This window comes from Carassius auratus, chromosome 34, assembly GCF_003368295.1.
Source record: "Carassius auratus strain Wakin chromosome 34, ASM336829v1, whole genome shotgun sequence".
NCBI lineage: Eukaryota > Metazoa > Chordata > Actinopteri > Cypriniformes > Cyprinidae > Carassius > Carassius auratus.
Genome location: NC_039276.1, coordinates 16,859,561 through 16,881,789, shown reverse-complemented (window position 1 = coordinate 16,881,789; position 22,229 = coordinate 16,859,561). Strand labels below are relative to the sequence as shown.

The window sequence follows — 22,229 nt, the reverse complement described above, 5'->3', positions numbered from 1 at the left end:
AGACAGTGGTCCGAAGCTGCTTTACCTTAAGGAGGCTGCAGAGGTCAGCCATCGTCCGGGACATGAAGGGGGTGCCCTGGTCGGTCAATATCTCTCGGGGGATGCCGACCCAGCTACACAGCAGGAAGAGCTCCTGGGTGATGGCCTTGGAGGTAGCCTTGAGCAATGGAATGGCTTCGGGGTACCGGGTCGCATAGTCCATGATGACCAATATATGTTTGTGCCCCCGGGCGGACTTTGGCAGCAGCCCTACTAAATCCATTCCTATTCGCTCAAATTGCACCTCGATGATAGGGAGCGGAATTAAGCTGGGGGAGGAGTATGTGGCGATGTCCGTTGGCAGTCCGGACAAGCTTGACAGGATCCTTTGATATCCGCATCCATACTAGGCCAGTGAAATTTGTCTCGAATCCGTTGGGTAGTATTCTGCGCCCCCAGGTGGCCAGCCATCGGATGGGAATGGGCGAGCTCAATGACCATCTGTGTCCTCGTGTGTGGGACCACCAGCAGTTTCACCTCCTCCCCTCTCCGCTGCGCGACACAGTACAGCAGGCCATTCTGGACCACAAAGTGTGGGGTCGGGTGCGGTGGTGGATGGACCTCCTTTCCCTCAACCACCCTTATTTACTTCCAGCAGTATTTTAGCCGATCATCCCTGAGCTGCTCCTCCACAAATTTTCCCCCACCCCTAACCTGTTGGAAGACATCATAAAAAAGGTTAGAACTTTTGGGGGACTCACCATCTCGGGCGCTGTCCGAGGCTAGGAGGGCAGGGTTCCGTCGGGGAGCTCGGCGGAGGTCCTTTTTCTTCGGGAGGCTCCCGGCAGGGCTGGCAGGCTGGGTAACTCGGGTGAGTAGTTGATCAAAGCCTGGCCAGTCTCTCCCCAGCAGTACGGGTACCGGCAAGTCCTTGACCACGGTGCCGGTTTTCGTGGAGATAGTCACCACTCGGGTAGATACGCTCTGGGTGTCACCGTGGATGCATGTGATGGATATGCGGGCTTTGGTTCCCACCCCTGGGGAAAAATATGGAGGACTGGACCAGGCTTACTGCACTCCCGGAGTCCAACAGAGCTGTAAACGGATGGCCATTGATGAAAACCTCGGTCTGGGGTGCCCCTCACGGTGGTTCCAGATGAACTGCACAGCCTGCCAGCCAGGGGCGATTGGGTGAGGACGGTGGCTCAGTTGGCATTGGTTCATCTTGTCCACCAGGAACCGCCGACCTGCTGGCTGTGCGCTGGGTGCCCTCTGGCGTGCGTTGCTCCTGGTACACCCTCCGGGGAAACGGCGGTGCTTGCTCCCCAGCCTCTCGACGTAATGTCGCTTCCGCTAGCACAACTGCCTCGACGAGATCTCCTACGATCTGCGGATTCCTCATTCCGGCAGCCTGCCGAAGGGGCCGTGGCAGGGCATACAGATACCGGTCCAGGATTTCCTTCCGTAGTTCGTCGTATGATTCTCTTTGGCTCGCTGGCATGGAGAAATAGGCCTGCTGGGGTTCCCCTGTCAGCAACGGGCCCAGTATCCGTGCCCAACTTTAGCGGGGCCAGTCCTCTCGAGTGGCTACGGACTCGAACATGCCCAGATAATGTTCCACTTTGTCGTGGACAGTCATCTTCGGCAGGAGCTGGGTGGCTTGAATGCGGGGATCCGGCAGCGGGACCCACTGGGTAGTCGCGAAGCGGAGAGCAGCAACTTCACGCTCCGTCTGTCCCTTCCGAGTAGACATATGTTCCACAATTTGCTGCTGTCGAATACTGATCTCCGTCAGGTGTTTGAGGAGTTCCTCCATGGCTGGGGGAGGAGTCACCGCCTGACGAAACACAGAGGAGGGGGAAAAAAACAAAAACAAACCGGTGAGTTAATGGAATCGTGGGGCCGGTGATTCTTCAGCAGTTTGCCCGCATTCTCCACCAGTGTCGAGGGCTGAAGAATCACAAAGCAGGCTGCAGTGAAAGTTTAAAGCCCTGGAGGTTGTATTTATTTGTGGTTGTGATTGTGAAGGTGCCAGAAGTGTCCGGTGCTCGTCCTCGGTGCCGCGTGATCCTGTTTGCCGGCCGATGTCCGGTGCTCAGGTGGCGGGCTGGTCGGTCACTCGCTTTCTGAAGAGATAAAAGATAACAACATTAGCTGGTTTTCTTCTGGAGAGCTTTCTCACCCGTGTCTTCTCAGGTGCAGCTTTTGAAGTCCTCGTCTGAGTGTCTTCAGCTGGGACCGATTAGCCCGCGGTGATTGTGTGCAGGTGAATCTCCTCTGTTGCCAGGGCGACGCTGATAGGTGCCCGTGACACGGCTCACAATATATATATATATATATATATATATATATATATATATATATATATATATATATATATACACATATATATTGCTGTTGGATTGGTAAAACCAAAGGCAGAATCATGAAAATGCTCTTATAAAGGAAAACAATTTAAAAATAACAAATGAATGCAAATAAAACTGTAACTGTTCCAGGTATAGATAGGTATTTCATTCAGCAGTTTCAACAAACTGTCCTTGTTTGTTTGTGTTACGGGGAAGGTGAGACAAGAGTTGTTTGGATCCATTTGGGGACTTTATTGATAACAAGGTCAAACACAGGCAGGGTCGAATCAATAGCAAACAGGTATGGCACGGGCAAAACAAGAATAGTCCTTGGGAGAACGTGGGTCAACAATCGGCGAACAGTGTCTGGAGGGAAAGACAAAAAGGTCAATACAAAGTACACAAGCAAAAATCAAAACCATAGAAAGACAGGCAGGGAAAGAAACACTGATAATGTGTGGTAGAATAACAACACCAGGAGTGTGATGCATGCTATACGATACTCAGTCCTGAGTGGGTGAAAGTCCAAGGCTTAAGTAGGCTGAGTAAATTGAATGCAGCTGTGTTATCAGGTGAGAGTGCGATTAGGAAAGTGGCTGATGGGAAATGTAGTTTGAGGTGATGTATAATATAGTCTGTGTGTTATGAGAGTTCATAGTGGTTTAGTTTGATAATGTCCATGTGGTGGCTAGTGACATTTGTTGGTGCCTGGACAGAAGGGCAGGCACCGGATTCCTAACAGTTTGTTTGTTTTGTTTAATTGTATAGCACATTTTAAAACAACTTAGGTTTACCAAAGTGCTTTCCAATAAGACTAAGTTTGCTAACATTATGAATTTGTTTGTGTGACTGGTACAGTAGTCTCATTCTCACAGCAGTAGATTAAATCAAGAAAATATTTGTTAATACTGGAGAGTGTTTTTTTATTTTTAAATAAAATTTAGGTCGGTGAGCATGCCGTTGCATTTAGTTGCCTTTTTCCTGATAAAGGCATAAGGAACACAAATCACTCACAAATCAGTAATACAAAACTCTAAAGAGTCAATTTTTATTTTGTGTTCACTCACAAAATGTTTATTGCAAAATAAAGCAAAAAATAAAAATAAATAAAAATATAAAAAGGTGTGCTTTCTGCCATATTGGTTTCTGTGAGCAAAGAAATTAACCAAAACTCAGCAGTAATTGACAAACAGATATAAGAAATATGTCTATAGAAAGCTTGAAGTGTGTACTTTTTAATGAACTAAGCTATATAGAAAAACAAATATTCTTTGATAAAGTAGTCAGTGTGAAACCAACACCAAGGTACAGACTTTCCAGTCTAAACTCATTATCTGTAATGTGGTCACACCCCATGCACAGCGCAAGCTATTCATACAATAATCATCCATGTGAGACATGTAAACCTGTTCCATCACCTGGTTAAACATCAAGTTCATCTAAGCTACTTTACAATTTTTAAAGAAGACGCACTGTGAGGATTAAACCTTGTATTTACATCAGAAGAAGAATATGATGCAATGCGTGGCTCGATCCAGCTGAGTATAAGTAACTTTTCTTATTTGAATTAGATAACATGTTATTCGTGATATAAACTTGAACACATTTACTAGGTGAGGATGTTTTTATGCTTTATGGAATATAAAACAATATGATATAAAAGTAATATGATTCTTTACACTGTAACATGATGATCTTTAGACCAATGTTTATGAATAATACTCTGTTCACAAATATATGCTCAAAAATAGATGCTCATGAATGCTGCGTGCGTACATTTTTGCCCGCAGTTTTCATCCCTCTTTTATTTTTATTTTTCTCTGCCGTAACTCCACAAGTTTTCCCTCCATCTCTTCAGTCCACACTACAACCTGTGTCACTATGGTTTCGTTTATGGTTTCGCGCATGCGCAAGTGAGGGAAACACAATAAAACGATTTGTAGCCCTGCTTCAATAGTGCGATACCTCACGAGGGGCGACCAAAATTTCTGACATGCCAGAAATCCATCCGACCAACCGATTGCTGGTCGGGAGAGGTTAATTGCCTCTCATTTCCCCTTGTACACTGCAAAAAACACTGCACAACAAACAATGCACGAAAATGCTGAAAATCGTCCCGACCTGAAAAAGAGTCGCAAGAATCAGATTTCGGCTAAAAATCAGATGAAAATCACCTTACAAGAACTTCCCGAGCTCCCGATCATTTTTGAACATGTCTAAAAATTTATAGGTATGAGCTATCAGTTTGAATTTGTGATGTGTGCAGTTTGGATTCTTAATGTACAGCATGTACAGCACTCTCTCCCACCTTCAATACCGTGACTGAGGTGCCTTTGAGCAAGGCACTGATACCCCAACTGATCCCTGGGTGCAACAGCATAAATGGCTACCCAATGCTCCGGGTGTGTGTGCACGTTATGTGTTTTCACTGCTGTGTTTGTGCACTTTGGATGGGTTAAATGCAGAGAACAAATTCTGAGTATCGGTCACCATACTTGGCTGTATGTCACTTCACACTTTTTTTTAAAATGCACCTGATATCAACATGCTCACAGGGGTTTTTTCTTTTGTGTGTGTGTGTGACCAGAGACCTGCAACCACAAATGAGTCATGCTGATTTTCACACGAGTCTTTTCAAACTCTTTCTGTCTGAGAGCGCTGTACCAACATCAGTTATTCAGCTACTGTACATTGGGCTGATATTCTACAACAGAGATGGGCAACTTCAATCCTGTAGAGTTTAGCTCCAACCTTAATGAGTTTTATTAGGGTTGGAGCTAAACTCTTAAGGACAGTGGCCCTCCAGGACCGAAGTTAACCATTCCTATTCTACATGAATATGATAAAATAAGCCCCATGACTACTGATGATGGGGAGATTCAAGATTCTTATTCAGCAGTGAAAAGAATGAAATAAAGTAAACAATAAATATATATAAGGATAAAATATATATAAAAAAGATAATAATGTGCATGAAGGTATACTTTAGACTTAAATATTAAGATACACAGGAATGTACAAGAGGCAAATGTGCATATGTGCATTATACTGTATAGTCTTAAATATTAAGATACACAGGAATGTACAAGAGGCGAATGTGCAAACATATATATATATATATATAGCTTAGTATATTCTCTGCTGCAAATATTATTATCTTCTCACTTATCTCAAACATCTGTATATTGATATAAATTGTATTGCCTCATTCCATATCATTTAAGTAAAATATATTAATATATCACACAAACTCAATATCGCCCAGCTCTAGTTTTGCTCATTATGTGTTTTGTGGACTATTTGTGGAAATGTCAGCGGTATTAATGATTTTTCAACGCACTGTGTTCTAGAGAAATTTAATTTATTAACAATTTAAGAAATACTAGAAGTAAATACTAGAAAACTAGTACCAGGAGTCCATGATACGTCTCATACTCATGAATCTCATGCCACCCATATTGCTGAAGCTCCTGTACTCTCCAGGCCTGAAGTACCACTGCCTGCCTCTGTAGTGGGGCTGCTCATACATGAGCCAGTGGCCGTCCATCACATGGCAGGACTGGCAGTGAGGCATACGGTAACGGTCCATGCAGTTGTCACAGTCATCCATAATTTCATACATCTGACCCATGAAGTTCTCCCTCTCATAGATCCTCATTCTGTAGGATCCCCTGTACTGTATTGGAAAATAAGTCAGTTTGTTTTATAGTCCTGCCTCATAAATAACCATTCTGAATGTAACCATTTTTATTTCATTAATTGTCCCAAAATTCAACTTAATGTTTCCAAATCAGTATAAATTGAATGTTTCATTAAGAAAATTTGAATTGATAACATATAAGAATATTCGTGGAGCTCACCATAGGGATCATGCGGCAGGACCTGATGCAGTTGTTCATTCCAAACATAGACATGTAATCAGCATATTCTCCCCTCCTAAAGAAATAGTTATTTCCCATGTAGTTGGGATTATCGTACATCATCCAGCATCCACTCTCCACTCTGCAAGAGTGACAGCGGCTCATGTAGGAGGAGAAGTCACCACAGTCACCCATACACTCATAAGAGCGACCCTGGAAGTTCCTGTCCTCATAGAAGATGACCTAAACATTAATTTTAGCAAGTTAAAGTTAACAAATTAGATTATTTTATTTTGGAGTTAAAATATGTAGACATTTTTGCTGGAATTAAGTTTACCTTGCCCATCATGTTTGCGCTGGCTGATTTTTAGTAGTTCCACAAGGGAAAGCTAAGGTTGATTCTGCTTGTTGGCTGACTGCTGTCACCTGTGCTTTTATACTAGACTAAGACTAAAGACTATAGGGCCTCTATTATTAGTCAGTTCCTGACTGTGCAAGTTAGAAAATAGGCCACTTTAGCTGGTATCTAGATCTTACTACTCATAATTGTCATGACTCTAGAATTTAGAAGCACTGATTATGAAACACTAAACTCACTAAACACATGGAAGAAGGTTAAAATAATTTATTAATTGTGATTCTTTGATCAGCAGAGAATGAAATGTTGATTTTTAATTTTTTTTGGTCAGATAGATATTGTGTTTACAGTAATATATGTAACAGACAAGCAGTGAATCTAAGTTTTATATTGTTTCTAAAACATCTTTGAAGCGGAGGGTTATTTTCTAGGTTATAGAAATTATATTTATTTAATCAGCGTAGCTGAAGGTTTTTTTTTTTCTAAACAAATGTTTTAGTGACTGCTTATTTCCTTCTTATTTTTTTGCATGTCTGTGGAGTGAAGTAGAATTTACTTTTTGTGTGTGTGTGTGTGTGTGTAAGTTCCAGGCATGCTAAATTTGATGGGTTCCTATTTAATGTTTTAATGTTGTTCACCGCTTACGATAAAAGCAGCTAATTTTTTTATACCAACAATATACTACTACTTACAGAACTGAGGTGATTTTTCAAACTTGATGTGCTGTTTTCCAGTTTCAATTCACATATTTGGCACACTGCCTTTATCTTGTCCTCACTCAATTTAAAGTACTCCCACACACCTGAGGTCTTCAGCATTTTTGTCTCTTCCAGATGAACTGAATCATGAAGTTCACTCATGGGTGATTCATAAGCCACTTTTCCACTATCAAGCCGAAAGGTTCTCTTCTCTTAACCTTTCTATATCGTTCCGATCCAGGTCGGTCAGCACGGATTCTGTTTCACTTTCCATTGTGGCGCTTATAACAACACAGTCTCACTCCCAACTCGTCACATATTGATGCTTGGTCAGGACACTTTGGTGTCGCTTTTTAACTCACAGGGTATCCCATTTTGTGTAATTTTTCAACTTGCAGGGTCCTTCATTGCTTTAAATAAAAAACCCTTAGAGTCAATATGTTGACGCAAAAGGCTTATCGTCATGATTAAATTATATATTGGGCAATAATTGAGCGTTAAAAAACTACACCAAAGGGTCTTGACCACTGATCTATAATATAGAAATGGAAGCTTTAGCCTAAGTTCTGCCAGGAAGACTCAATCACTTTGTCACTAATTACCTTCATCATTATCCAATCACGTCTTTATACTCCTGTATAAAAGATCGTACTTACACATCTTTGAGTTCGCAGATGCCAACGCGACAACAACCTCAACCCTCCCCACCACCAGGATGGTCCTGTCCTTACCTTCCAGGGAGGTCGGCTGCGCCCCTGCCTTCGTCTTCAGGCAGGAAATGCAGATTCGCTACCCTCAGATTAGAACCATGGACGGGGCCTTCCGCCAAAGAAATTTATAATTGTGCTCGCTGAGCTGTCAATAAATGTATGCTTCGTACATCCTTCTATCTCCCGAGTCTTTCTGGTAGAACTGGATTGCTCATGCCCTCATGAAAGTGAAGCCACCGTGACACCATATTGATAATCCCTAGTGTGCGTAAATGTTCAATTGAATTAATAGGAAATTGTATGATTTTAGTGAGAAAACATCACCTAACAAGTCAGCGTTTATAAATCTGAAGTATCCTTGTACATTATTACAATGCAAACACCCTATGTAAATAGTTTTTTTTTTTTTAATGTTGGGAATTTCCCCTACTTATTGAAAAGCTACATTCATTACAGTAGTGAACATCATGAACATGATAAACACCAGATGGACACAACCTCAACATATAAAACAAACGACAAAGTGTTCGTTCTGAAATCTGAATTTATTCAAATAAATGACTATATACAGTACGGATTTAAAGACATAAAGCTTTATTTTCATTTCATTATAGAGCAAAATTAACAACATAATTGTATTATTCATTGTAATATATTTTGTAATATAAATCTGATACTAAATGTACTAAATTTCTGATACTAATACGTTCATGTATAATAATTCTTGTATAATTCCATTCATAAAGAAATAGGCTATATTTTGTGTTGGACTGTTACCTGTGTCGTCAGTGTGCAGCAGACACACCCACCTAAACGGTTTAAATATATTGCTTATCCTGCCCCAAAAGACCTGAAGTAAACAGTAACTTACATACACACAGCATAAAAACTTATCCCGTTTGACTAATTTGCTTCAAATAGGGTTATTTTAGGTCAGCGGATTGACTGTGACTCAAATGGCGTAAAATGGTGGATCGAACACTTCTGGTGGCTTCACTGTCTGTTGGCAGTTTAGAACGTGATGAGTGATCTTTTTATATATAGATCAGTGGTCCTGACCAAGTGTCAATATATGACGAGTTGGGAGTGAGACTGTGTTGGTTATAACAGTGCTCTTTGGATTGCAATACAAATGCGTCAGTCGTTGCCTTGGTAATGCAGGTGTAATATAAACAGCAATATGGACGATGATCAGATTTTTCTGTTTTTGGGACTCCTTTGTTATCTTATATTTACTTCATTCAAAAACAGAAAAAAAGACACAACTCTTGACATGAAATATAAAAAAATCAGAAGGCGACGACGGGTATAATATATAATCCATCCATCCATCCATCCATCCATCATCTTCCGCTTATCCGGGGCCGGGTCGCGGGGGCAACAGTCTAAGCAGAGACGCCCAGACTACCCTCTGCCTAGCCACTTCTTCCAGCTCTTCCGGGGGGACCCTGAGGCGTTCCCAGGCCAGCCGGGAGACATAGTCCATCCAGTGTGTCCTAGGTCTTCCCAGGGGCCTCCTCCTGGTGAGACGTGCCTGGAACACCTCCCTGGGAAGGCGAAATCCAAAATAGATGCCCGAGCCACCTCAGCTGGCTTCTCTCGATGTGGAGGAGCAACGGCTCTACTCTGAGCTCCTCCCGAGTGACCGAGCTTCTCACCCTATCTCTAAGGGAGCGCCCAGCCACCTGACGGAGAAAGCTCATTTCGGCCGCCTGTATCCGGGATCTTTTCCTTTCGGTCATGACCCACAGCTCATGACCACAGGTGAGAGTAGAAACTAAGATTGACCGGTAAATTGAGAGCTTTGCCTTACAGCTCAGCTCCTTCTTCACCACGACAGACCAGTACAGCGACCGCATTACTGCAGAAGCTGCACCGATCCGTCTGCCATCCTTCCCTCACTCGTGAACAAGACCCCAAGATACCTGAACTCCTCCACTTGAGGCAGGAACTCTCCACCAACCTAAAGTGGGCAATCCACCCTTTTCCAACTGAGAACCATGGCTTCAGACTTGGAGGTGCTGATTCTCATCCCAGCCTATTCACACCCGGCTGCAAACCGTCTCAGTGCACGCTGAAGGTCCTGGTCTGAGGAGGCCAACACGACAACATCATCCGCAAAAAGCAGCGACAAAATCGTATGGTTCCCAAACCGGACACTCTCCGGCCCTTGGCTGCGCCTAGAAATTCTGTCAGCCTCACCGGGAAAGTCTATGCCAAGGTACTGGAGAGGAGAATTCGGCCGATAGTAGACCCTGTTATTGGATTTCTGTGCTAACCACGGTTTGTCCATGACAAACACCATGTTCAAGCATAAGAGTGTCCATCAGTGCAAGTGGCACCAAGACACCCTAGGCCGGAGGTCGATGATCGACTTTGTGGTCGTGTCATCAGACCTTCGGCCATATTTCTTGGACACTCGGGTGAAGAGAGGGGCGGAGCTGTCAACTGATCAAAACCTGGTGGTGAGTTGGATCCGATGGTGGGGGAGGAAGCTGGACAGACTCGGCAGACCCAAGCGTACTGTGAGGGTCTGTTGGGAACGTTTGGCCGAGCCCCCTCTCAGAGAGATCTTCAACTCCTACCTCCGGCAGAGCTTCGACCGGATCCCAAGGGAGTTTTGAGATATTGAGTCCGAGTGGACCATGTTCTCCACCTCCATTGTCCCTGCGGCTGCTCGGAGCTGTGGCCGTAAGGTCTCCGGTGCCTGTCGAGGTGGCAATCCCCGAACCCAGGGGTGGACACCGGAAGTAAGGGATGCCGTCAAGCTGAAGAAGGAGTCCTATCGGGCCTGGATGGCTTGTGGGACTCCGGAGGCAGCTGACAGGTACCGGCAGGACTGCAGCCCGGGTAGTCGTGGAGGCAAAATATTGGGCCTGGGAGGAGTTTGGTGAGGCCATGGAGAAAGACTATCGGTTGGCCTCGAAGAGATTCTGCCAAACTGTTCGACGTCTCAGGAGGGGGAAGCAGTGCCCTAACAACAATGTTTACAGTGGAGATGGGCACCTGTTGACCTCAACGGGGTATAATTTATAAAAAAAAGTACAAATGTTTCCTCCACATACCAAAGTGACAGTACATTTCAATAGAGAGAGGGTACCACATAGAATTTCCAAAGAAGTTAAATTTTAATCATAGCAACGATGAATAACAAACACATACATAACTTTAAGGACCAACAAACAAGAACAAAACAGACAGGATTTATAAACACATGGAATGAAATCAGAGAGACTAGAAATAGGTGGGGAGTAATCAATTAACTAAACAAGAAAAGGAACATGACCAAATAAGGAAACTCAAAAAGAACAGGAGTCCAAAGTCCAAAACTGTGACAACCAAACTGTCTCAGACATTTATTTATTTTTTTATATTAAACATAGAATAGTTTACTTGGCTGTTTGATCAAATTGTGTGCTTCCACATAGTCAGGCAACAAGGTGGTGACATCACACACTCTAACAGCACAGCTAAGCAAGGTTGTCTAACCATGTCGAGAATTCTGGGTTGATTACTGTTTGTAATCATGCTGCGCCATACCAGGCTCACGTGGAAATATAACTGTAATGTAACTGTCCTTGGAACCGTTCCTCCTGATAGTAAAAAGCAGCTATATTAAATTGTGTATAAAGACTGTTTCGCAGGGGATGCCAGATGTTCAAAAAAAGATAATTAGAATTTCAAAATGTTAAATCGAGTGCCAACCCACCGAACGAATATTCAAATAATCAAATATATATCTGGACTGGGTTAGGGTTAGGGTTAGGGTTAGGGTGGTGACATATGCAAGGAATATGCAAGGCCGGGGTCATTACATGTGTAAAATGTAAAAATTAAATAACAACTTTTAAAGAAATTAATTAACAAGATGTTAGCACTTACCTGGTCTCATGGCATAAACATACTTGGGGGCACTTTTTAGCAAGACACAAAATACGTACCAATAAGTACACTGCAGTTTCCAAAATAAATGAACACTAGAGGCAGTAAAACTCTGACACTCTTTATTCCATTTCACACTAACTGTTACAGAGTGTCGATTAATAAAGCATAATTTTCGCACAATTTCTTGAACAATATTATGTTATGCAATATTAATATGCTGGGAGATTTGAAAACTGATGCTTTTTAACATTTGCATCACACATATCAAGCTTCATATTTGTGGGATTTCAAAGATCACAGAGTATGAAGACATACTGGAGGAGCGAGGAACTCTGTGTAGCCATGTTTCGACAAAACACTAAAAATCTAAGGAAGCTGAAATCGCATGGTTGCATCAACAAATTTTCCAGTTTTCCATTTGTTAACACTATTGGGTAGGTTTAAGTTTGGTTTTGGTGTAGGGAATATTTCCAACACGACAGAGCATCAACTTTTAGCAACATTCCCCGGATATTTGAATTCTTAACTGCCCCAATACGTACCTGAAGCAACGTAATAAAATCACAGCAATACCTACATATATCAACGTAATAAAATCGTGCCAGGGTTCATGTACTAAACCGTATTTTAGCACCACTTAGTGGTCATTTATATTGGAAATTGTGGGGAAAAGTACAGTAAAAACTTTGTTGCACAAAAAGTACACAGAGGGACGTATTTCATTAGCACTCATTGGTAAATGTAAACAGTGTGTTTAATTTAAAATATATATAATCTGGTGTATTGTAGAATTTTCAGGACACTGAATGTGTCTCACTGTCAGGACATTGAGAAATGTAGATTAAAAGTGTTAATTTACTAATTTTGTGCAGTTTAGTTTAAGGGAATTTTGATTTAATGTTAGTTTATTGTTTGTTCTTAGTTTATATATATATATATATATATATATATATATATATATATATATATATATATATATATATATATATAAATTATTGAATTATTCTGTCATAAAACTCTTGATGGCGCAGGCTGATGGGTCCTTAACATAACTGATTACATTCTTAGCATTAAATGACTTGTCACAAGCTGACTGTTTCACGTTGTATAGACAGCAAATGAGCATGCTGCTTTATATTTTAAATGATTGATTAGCATTCCCTTGAGCATTACAGCATTCTTACAGAGATCCTCTGAAACTAAACAGCTAGCTAAGTGAACAGTATTTTATTCTCATTTGCATTACTGTGTTCATCAGCCTTAAATTTCTAAACTTGCAAACATAAAAGCCATAAAACTATGCACAGGTATTCAAGAGAGTAATTATTTAGCATATCGCATAACAGTCTAAACATCTAATGTTTGGATTGGGGTTTTTCCCAATTGTTCGGGTCCACTTAAGTCATAACTGGATGCATTTACATGAATGCTCTTCAAGACAGGCATTTTAACATAACTTTATGTTACGTGACATTCAGCCAGGTATGGTGACCCATACTCAGAATTTGTGCTCTGCATTTAACCCATCCAAAGATGTACTGAAAAGAGATCTGATAGATTTCAACATGCCAACCAGCTCCTGGAACCAGGCATTGAAAAAACATGCTGAATGGAGGGTTGATCTATACAGAGGAAAGGCTCAAGTCCATGTTAATAAACTCCAGCAGCTAAAAGAATGTTGCCTGAAATCCGACTTACAAACATGATCTATGCTATCCAATAAATGTCTCAGGATTATTGTGACCTGCATTGTCACTTGCAACAGAAACACGCCGTTGATTTGACTACTCATGTAAATATTTTCCACATCAATGATTTTCAAGACAGAATGTTTAGTGTTTTAGAGGAATTATTTTATTAATATAACTCTAGTACCAGGAGTCCATGATACGCCTCATGCTCATGAATCTCATGCCACCCATATTGCTGAAGCTCCTGTACTCTCCAGGCCTGAAGTACCACTGCCTGCCTCTGTAGTGGGGCTGCTCATACATGAGCCAGTGGCCGTCCATCACATGGCAGGACTGGCAGTGAGGCATACGATAACGGTCCATGATACTGTCACAGTCATCCATCATTTCGTACATCTGCCCCATGAAGTTCTCCCTCTCGTAGATCCTCATTCTGTAGGATCCCCTGTGCTGTAGTAGAAGAAAAGTCAGTTAAGTATAAATCAATCATGAAGAATCATAATCAAATGTTTCCATATATCTTCAGCAACTATCTAGGTCTCAGTTCATCATCCTTAAAGGATCTATGTTGCTTTTCAAGCTGAAGAATTTCATTTAATTTGATGGTTGAAATAAATCTAGGACTATTGTAAATAAATAAATACTTCAACAGGTTCATGGAGCTCACCATGGGGATCATACGGCAGGACCTGATGCAGTTGCTCATTCCAAACATTGACATGTAGTCAGCATATTCTCCCCTCTTAAAGAAATACTGATTTCCCATGTAGTTGGGTTGATCGTACATCATCCAGCATCCACTGTGCACTCTGCAAGAGTGACAGCGGCTCATGTAGGAGGAGAAATCGGCACAGTCGCTCATACAGTCATAAGAGCGACCCTGGAAGTTCCTGTCCTCATAAAAGGTGACCTGAAATTTTAAAATTAATATTTCAAGTGATTTAACAAATCAAATAATTTTGGAGTCAAGCTGTGTGGAAATTGCTACTGGAACAAGGTTTACCTTCATGGTTGCGCTGGCTGATTCTCAGAAGTTCCAAAAAGGAGAAGCTGAAGCTGATTCTGCTTGCTGGCTGACTGCTGCCACCTGTGCTTTTATACTAGACTAAGAATAAAGACTACAGGGCTTCTATTGTTATTCCATTCCTGACTCTGCAATTTGGTTTAGAGGCCATTCTAGTTTAATCTTTCTATGTAGTGTTTACATAACTATAACATTTCTAAAGAGTATGTTGCTAAAATGAATAAATGCTGACATCTAAATAATAAGATACAGATTCTGACTATGTGGATTTGGTTTGATTTTGCTTTTTAGAATATGAAATAATAAAAAAAATGCTTTACAAAATAGTTTTCATAGATTGTTTGTTGTTTCAGATTCAAACAGTCTGGCTTTTTGGATTTGGATTGATTTGTTTTTTTTATCAGTGTTCTTTTCAAAATTATGCTTATAGTTGTCTCCTTATGATTTCACCTTCCATTTGAAATATTGGCAATGTTGAACACAACAAGGGGAAGCACTTTTTGTGCTTTTTGGCCTGGCTGTATTATACAGTACACTGTATTTGTGGAGTCTTATTGTAGGGCTTGATTGTGTGGGAACACATCTGATGCATATTATATAACTGGAATTCACATACTAGATTTTTTCAAGCTCTCATGTGAGTGGGTGATTTAACAGTGTGAGTAAGATATAATATGTAGAATCTTTTTTTTTTTTTTTGTCCCATATATATATATATGTTTACTTAGCATTAATACCTTTATGAGCAGTCAACTCAATGGCAAAAGTATCCTGAAAGACCTGAATTTACCCTATTCACAAATATTTACTAATAAAGTTAAAGTTAAAGTTTTATTCAAGCTTAATTGTCATGTGTGGACATACAGTGGAATGAAATGCCGTATCTCACAGGACCACGGTGCTACAGGTACATAAATACAAACATACAACAATTTAGTAAAACAGAATAAATGTATACACAGCTAACCTACTGACAGATTTTGAGGTGAGGTTCTTCATGTTTCAGGAGGTAGGTGGTTTGTGTGGGGTTTCAGAGGAGGGTGGGGTGATTTGAGTTCATGGTTCTTAGAGCCTTGGGGGAAAAAGCTTTTGAGCAGTCTGGTGGAGTGGGCTCTGATGCTCCGGTAACGTCTTCCTGATGGTAGGAGCTGGATAAGACTGTGGAAGGGATGGGTGGGGTCCTTCACAATACAGTTTGTTTTGCTGGAGCATTGTGTGAATAAAATACCCAGGATGGAGGGAAGAGGGGTGTTCACTGCCCGCTGGAGGGTCTTGAATACTTCACTACAGCGCCTATACCAGACAGTGTTGCAGCTCTCAGACAGAGGGTTTGGGCCCTGGTGTTGTAGCAGTGGTCAGAGAGCTCTCACAGGAGCAGGGCCCACAGGCCTTGATGGTTGGGGGGCCCGCCATTTTTTTGTTGATGTCTGCGGGCTTGCAGCAAATGAGTGAGAGAGTTTAGTCCCAGCATGCACCAATTCCTCCATTTTCTGTGAAAAGCACAGAAGTGGAGATGCTGGAGAGAGGGATAATGTGCCTGGTGAGATGGGCTGTGTCTCTGGTGTTTCTGGTGGCTGTAACATGTTGTCCTGGCTTCCCTAGCTGTTGTTGTAGTCCTGCTATGGATGTTTCTGATAACAGAGTCACCCACTATCAGAGTCCTGGGCTCAGCTGCACTCTGAGCTGAATGCGGCTGTCTGCCCGTCCTTGAAGGCCTGTTAGTGCTGGTGTTAGCTGCTGGCTGATCCAATAGATGTTTAATCACATTTGGGGATTCCTCACCCACATTCATTAATGCTTCAAATCTGTTCTCAAGATGTATAGGGGGTGGTAGAATGCCAGTATTTACAAGCCTTGTCATAGTCGTATCTGGGGTAGAGGAAGCTATGGCAGCAATACAAGAAACTAGTGACAATCTGATATCTCATGTTCATTTGGGTCTTGTTCCCTGTTTGTGCCATCGATTAGTGTGGTGATCAGTTTCGGCTTGTTCCTCAACACTTGGTATAAACTGTTGAGATTCAGAAGATTTATGGGACTCACCGGCTGTATGCTGAGGGGGTTCATGACGACGGTCTGCTGTGTTTTCCACCTGTTTTGGAAGTCCAGCAAGTAACTTTGTTTCAAGAATCACAATCCTTTGTAGATGTTTGCAGCAGTTCATGCAACAAGTAGATCCAACAGGAGGCATTTTCTCTCTCTCTTTTGTTTGAATGCAGGCAGTTGTTATCCCGTCTCCGGAATGTAAGCTGCTGGCAGTGGGAGGCAAAGTTTTCTTTTTGTAGTATTATTCCAGTCCTAAAGAGTTTTTAGCTTCAGTGTTTGTGCCAAAAATCTGTTGTTTGAGCACTGTGCTGATCTGCTGAAGTAAAAATCTTATAAGAAGCAAAGCGCAGAGCAGTAATAAGCTAGAACGTCCGAACGGTAGCAAAGCCGGAAACTTATTCAATTCAAGTAGTATGCAAACTGGAGCGAATCAAGAGTGTTTGAAGAGGCTGGTTTTGATGTTGTGCATGACTAACCTCTCAAAGCACTTCATCATGATTGGAGTCAGTGCTGTGGAACGGTAGTTGTTTAGACAGGACACAGGTGATTTCTTTGGTACCAATATGATTGTTGTGTCTTGGAGACATGTGGGAACGACTACCTGGCTCAGAGAGGTGTTGAAGATATCTGTTAGGACATCTGTCAGCTGTTCAGCACAGTCTCTCAGTACACGGCCAGGTATGTTGTCAGGTATGTTGTCAGGACCTACTGTTCTTTGTTGATGTACACACACAAGCCACCCCCACTAGCCTTACTAGACAGTGCTTTGTCTCTGTCCCATAGATAGCATGCAAGTCTGTGCAGCTGAGTAGTGGAGTCTGAGATGTTGTCGTTTAGCCATGTTTCAGTGAAAACAAACACACAACAATCCCTTGTCTCATGCTGTGTAGACTGACTGAGTTGAATTAAGTCCAGTTTATTTTCTAGAGAGTAGATGTTTGAGAGCATGAGTGATGGAATTGCTGGTCTTGTGGGGTTAGCTCTTGCCTAGCTTGTGTGCCTCCATCCTTGCCGCGCTTCTGTCCCTTGATGTTCATTATTTTGTAACATAACGACTGACAGTATCATTAGTATAAAAACTTCTGTGATTGAACTCTAGATGGTGCAGGCTGATGGATCCTTAATGTAACTGATGACATTCTTAGTATTAAACAACTCGTCACAAGCTGACTGGTTCATGTTGAATACACAGACAATGAGCTTGCTGATTTATATTTTAAATGGCTGATTAGTATTCCCTTGAGCATTGCAGTGCACTTATTAGAGTTTCTCTGAATCTCAACAGCTAGATAAGTGAGCAGTCTTTTCTTGTCATTTCAGTGCACTACTGTGTTCATCAGCCTTACATTTTTAAACTTGCAAACATATAAGTTGTAAAACTATGCGCAAATATATTGTATAACATTAATATATATATATATATATATTTTTTTATTGTTCAGGTTCACTTAAGTCATAAGTGGCCGCTTTTACATGAATACTCTCCAAGACAGGCATTTTAACATAACTTGTTGCTTATTTAAGTGTGTAGCAATAATGAAGAACTTTATTCAGCATTCGCACGAGGGCTGAGAGGCGCATTCTGTGAGTGCACTTTGGGTGTGTGAGCACCAACCCATCAGATTTCTAGTACTGACAAGACTTAAAAACACTGGCGAATACTTACTGTCACTTTTGTGACAATGCATCAGGTCAGTGGCAGTTCCATCAACTGTCCCTGGAGTCGGTCGGCCTCAGGAATATTTTTTGAGTCCCAAAGGCTTGAGTCCAAGTCAAGTCTGAGTAAAAATGCATCCAAGTCAATGACAGGTCCAAGTCCATTAGAATTTGCACTCGGGTCCGAGTACCCTAACTCTAATTGTAACACATATTTAGCTGCCCCAATCTTTTTCTCCTCCATGAGAAAGCCATTAGGTACAGTAATATGACATTTTTTTTCAGTCAAAAAATTTAATTCTTGATGATGTGGAATCATCAAGAATCTACCGTAACATGATACTACCCTAGATGATGGGATTTCAATCAGGTTGTGGAAAGTGGCCTTTACTTTTGGGAGTTTGACAAATCGTGTGTGGCATCTATCTGTCTGCACCAAAGCAAGAGTGTATGAAGCAAGTGTTCTCAGCATCCTGTTGTATGGCGATGACTGCTGGACTACCTACTGGTATCAAGAGAGTCGGGTAAGTTTCTTTCACACTAGATGCCTCAGGTTTATACATTTTTTAAGACCTGAAGGGATAAAACGTCAAATAATATCTGTTTAAAGTTACAAAAAGTTAACAAGTTTCCTCCCAACAAAAATTAATTAATCTCCGATTGTCAGGTCATGTTACCATGTTATGTTTGGCCACCTCCTGCATTCCCCATGAAATTCTGTACAGTGTACCTAAAGAGAGGTGCCTATACTACTGGACAGCCCAAACTAAGGTATAAATATGTTCTGAAAAGAGATCTGACAGATTTCAGCATACCAACCAAATCCTGGACCCAGGCAGTGGAAAAAAAACATGCTGAATGGAGGGTTGATCTATACAGAGGAAAGGTGCTAATAACCTCCAGCAACTAAAAGAACCTTGCTTGAAATCCAACTTACAAACATGATCTATGCTATCCAATAAATGTTTGTGGCTTATTGTCACCTGCATTGTCACTTGCAACAGAAACCCAAATTTATTTAACTACTCATGTAAATATTATCTACAACAATGATTTTCAAGACAGAATATTTAGTGTTTTAGATGAATTATTTTATTAATATAAACTCTAGTACCATGAGTCCATGATACGCCTCATGCTCATGAATCTCATGCCACCCATATTGCTGAAGCTCCTGTACTCTCCAGGTCTGAAGTACCACTGCCTGCCTCTGTAGTGGGGCTGCTCATACATGAGCCAGTGGCCGTCCATTACATGGCAGGACTGGCAGTGAGGCATACGGTAACGGTCCATGGTACTGTCACAGTCATCCATCATCTCGTACATCTGCCCCATGAAGTTCTCCCTCTCGTAGATCCTCATTCTGTAGGATCCTCTGTGCTGTAATGGAAGAAAAGTCAGTTATGTATAAATCAGTCATGAAGAATCATAATCGCAAGTAACCATATATCTTCATCAACTATTTAGGTCTTTCTCTCACAGATCATCATTCATCATCTATGTTGCTTTTCAAGCTGAAAGATTTCATCAGTTAATTTGATGGTTGAAATAAATCTAGGACTATTGTAAATAAATAAATAAATACAACAGGTTCATGGAGCTCACCATGGGGATCATACGGCAGGACCTGATGCAGTTGCTCATTCCAAACATAGACATGTAATCAGCGTACTCGCCCCTCCTAAAGAAATACTGATTTCCCATGTAGTTGGGTTGATCGTACATCATCCAGCATCCACTGTGCACTCTGCAAGAGTGACAGCGGCTCATGTAGGAGGAGAAATCGGCACAGTCGCTCATACAGTCATAAGAGCGACCCTGGAAGTTCCTGTCCTCGTAAAAGGTGACCTAAAAATTAAAAATGAATATGTTATAAATGTTAATTTTGGAGTTGAGCTTTGTGGAAATTGCCATTGGAACAAGGTTTACCTTCATGGTTGTGCTGGCTGATTCTCAGTAGGAGAAACAAAAGAGAAGCTGAAGCTGATTCTGCTTGTTGGCTGACTGCTCTCACCTGTGCTTTTATACTAGACCAAGAGTAAAGACTGCACGGCCTCTATTGTTATTCAATTACTGACTGTGCAAGTTCGTTTAGGGGCTTTTCTAGTTAAAGCTTTGTATGTAGTGTTTACATTGTGCAAACTATAGAGTTTCTAAAGTGTACTCATCTGATGTATATTATATAACTGGAAATCACTCTCATGTGAATGGTTGATTTAACACAATGTCTGTGCATAAGAGAACTGTATAATACTTTTTTTTTTTATTAACCCTTTGACATATAATTTGAAAATTCAAATATGTATTTGCATTGTTCACACACCGCTGGTTAGAGACCAGTTGTAATTTATATGTAAAGTACCAGAAGGCTATATTTAGATTTTATGTTGCAGAAGTTTAAAAAAATAAGTCCTAGGAGATTTATATATATAAAACTTGTTTGATTTATTATTAATTCGTAGTTATTTTTAAAAAGTACTTAAATTAGTAGATTGTAAATCAATAATTGTTTTAGAATTGGATTGTGTTTCCCATAATCAGCATTGAATCCTTTCTTCCCTTCCAGGACAATAAGTGTGTGGGCAAGCTGGTTAGAAATATATTTGGCCTGAAATCATTTAGATAGATATTTTAGTAACACTTTAAAATAACTTTAGTTTATAAATGATTAACAGATCATTAGTTATTAAAAAGACACAAAGCTAGAAAAATGAGATAATATTATGGTAAATATTTACTAATGAACTTACTAAACATTGCCTAATTTTTAACATATTACTATTTAATGTAAATTTAATTGCTTGAAAATGTCAGTAAATTTTCAGTTCATATGATCTTTATTTGTTGGTCTTTGTTTGTTGTGTAAACCTCTATTTACACATCTTAACAAATAATCTATTAATTATTTATTCATGTTTTTGCAGTATCCAATCTAAAGTGGAAACTATTCATCATTTGCAAATATTTATGAATGTTTACTAATCGTTAATACCTTCATGAGCAGTCACCTCAATGGCAAAAAGTGTCCTGAAAGACCTGAATTTACCCTATTCACAAATACTAATAAAGTTCAAGTTCAAGTTGAGCTTTATTGTCATTCCCCTAACATTCCTCTTCCTAAACTTGAGCAACTTGTCGCCTCAGTCCCCAGACCTTTACAGACTGTTATAAAAAGAAGAGGGGATGCCACACAGTGCTAAACATGGCCTTGTCCCAACTTTTTTGAGATGTTTTGATGTCATGAAATTTAAAATCAAATAATTTCCCTAAAATGATTCATTTTCTCAGTTAAAACACTTGATATGTCATCTATGTTGTGTTCTGAATAACATATTGAAATTTGAAACTTCCACATCATTGCATTCTGTTTTTATTGACAATTTGTACAGTGTCCCAACTTTTTTGGAATCATATATATATATATATATATATATATATATATATATATATATATATATATATATATGTTTGTAAATATCCTGACTCTTTTCGGGATGCAATATGGAATTTTTTGATTTCCAGTTCATGAATATATTTTTCTTGGCAATAGCTAGTGCCACTAGTAGTAACTGACTGTCTAAATTGATAGTGGATATATTGCCTAGCAAACAAAGTGAGGGACAAATTGGGTTGTGACATCCCATAGTGACGGATAGTGATTCAATTACCTTTTCCCAAAAATGTTTAATTGGTGTACAATGTGTCTGGATTATTTTTGGTGTAATATGAACATATTTCTGAAGTGAATCCCACTTTAAATAATTTCTGTAAGTGAAATAAGTGAAGTACTTTATACTTTATAAGTTGAAAGCTGGCATTTTCTGTCATAAAGTAGATATTTTTGCAGATTTGTTTCCAGAAAAAGGGCATCAGGAGCAATAGATAGGTCTGATTCCCATTTAGCATGTGGTAAACTTAATATGTTGTATGATTTTAATATTATTCTGTATATTTTTTGTTTTTAAAGTCAACCA

The 22,229-nt window shown here is 40.5% G+C and overlaps 3 protein-coding genes across 3 annotated transcripts; all 3 read right to left on the bottom strand.

The window, feature by feature from the left end:
• Positions 1-5,671: 5,671 nt before the first annotated feature.
• On the bottom strand, positions 5,672-6,572 carry LOC113053360 (gamma-crystallin M2-like). The gene is made up of 3 exons (XM_026218308.1): positions 6,525-6,572; positions 6,188-6,430; positions 5,672-6,003 (listed from the first exon to the last, which is right to left on the bottom strand). Exons 1-3 carry the CDS (start codon positions 6,534-6,536, stop codon positions 5,731-5,733), a joined length of 528 nt encoding a protein of 175 aa, XP_026074093.1. The 5' UTR covers positions 6,537-6,572; the 3' UTR covers positions 5,672-5,730.
• Positions 6,573-13,669: 7,097 nt separating this feature from the next.
• Positions 13,670-14,607, bottom strand: LOC113053366 (gamma-crystallin M2-like). The gene is made up of 3 exons (XM_026218315.1): positions 14,533-14,607; positions 14,197-14,439; positions 13,670-13,979 (listed from the first exon to the last, which is right to left on the bottom strand). The coding sequence occupies exons 1-3, from the start codon at positions 14,536-14,538 to the stop codon at positions 13,707-13,709; spliced, it is 522 nt and encodes a 173-aa protein (XP_026074100.1). The 5' UTR covers positions 14,539-14,607; the 3' UTR covers positions 13,670-13,706.
• A 4,717-nt stretch (positions 14,608-19,324) lies between these two features.
• On the bottom strand, positions 19,325-20,259 carry LOC113053367 (gamma-crystallin M2-like). The gene is made up of 3 exons (XM_026218316.1): positions 20,185-20,259; positions 19,861-20,103; positions 19,325-19,635 (listed from the first exon to the last, which is right to left on the bottom strand). Exons 1-3 carry the CDS (start codon positions 20,188-20,190, stop codon positions 19,363-19,365), a joined length of 522 nt encoding a protein of 173 aa, XP_026074101.1. The 5' UTR covers positions 20,191-20,259; the 3' UTR covers positions 19,325-19,362.
• Positions 20,260-22,229: the final 1,970 nt, after the last annotated feature.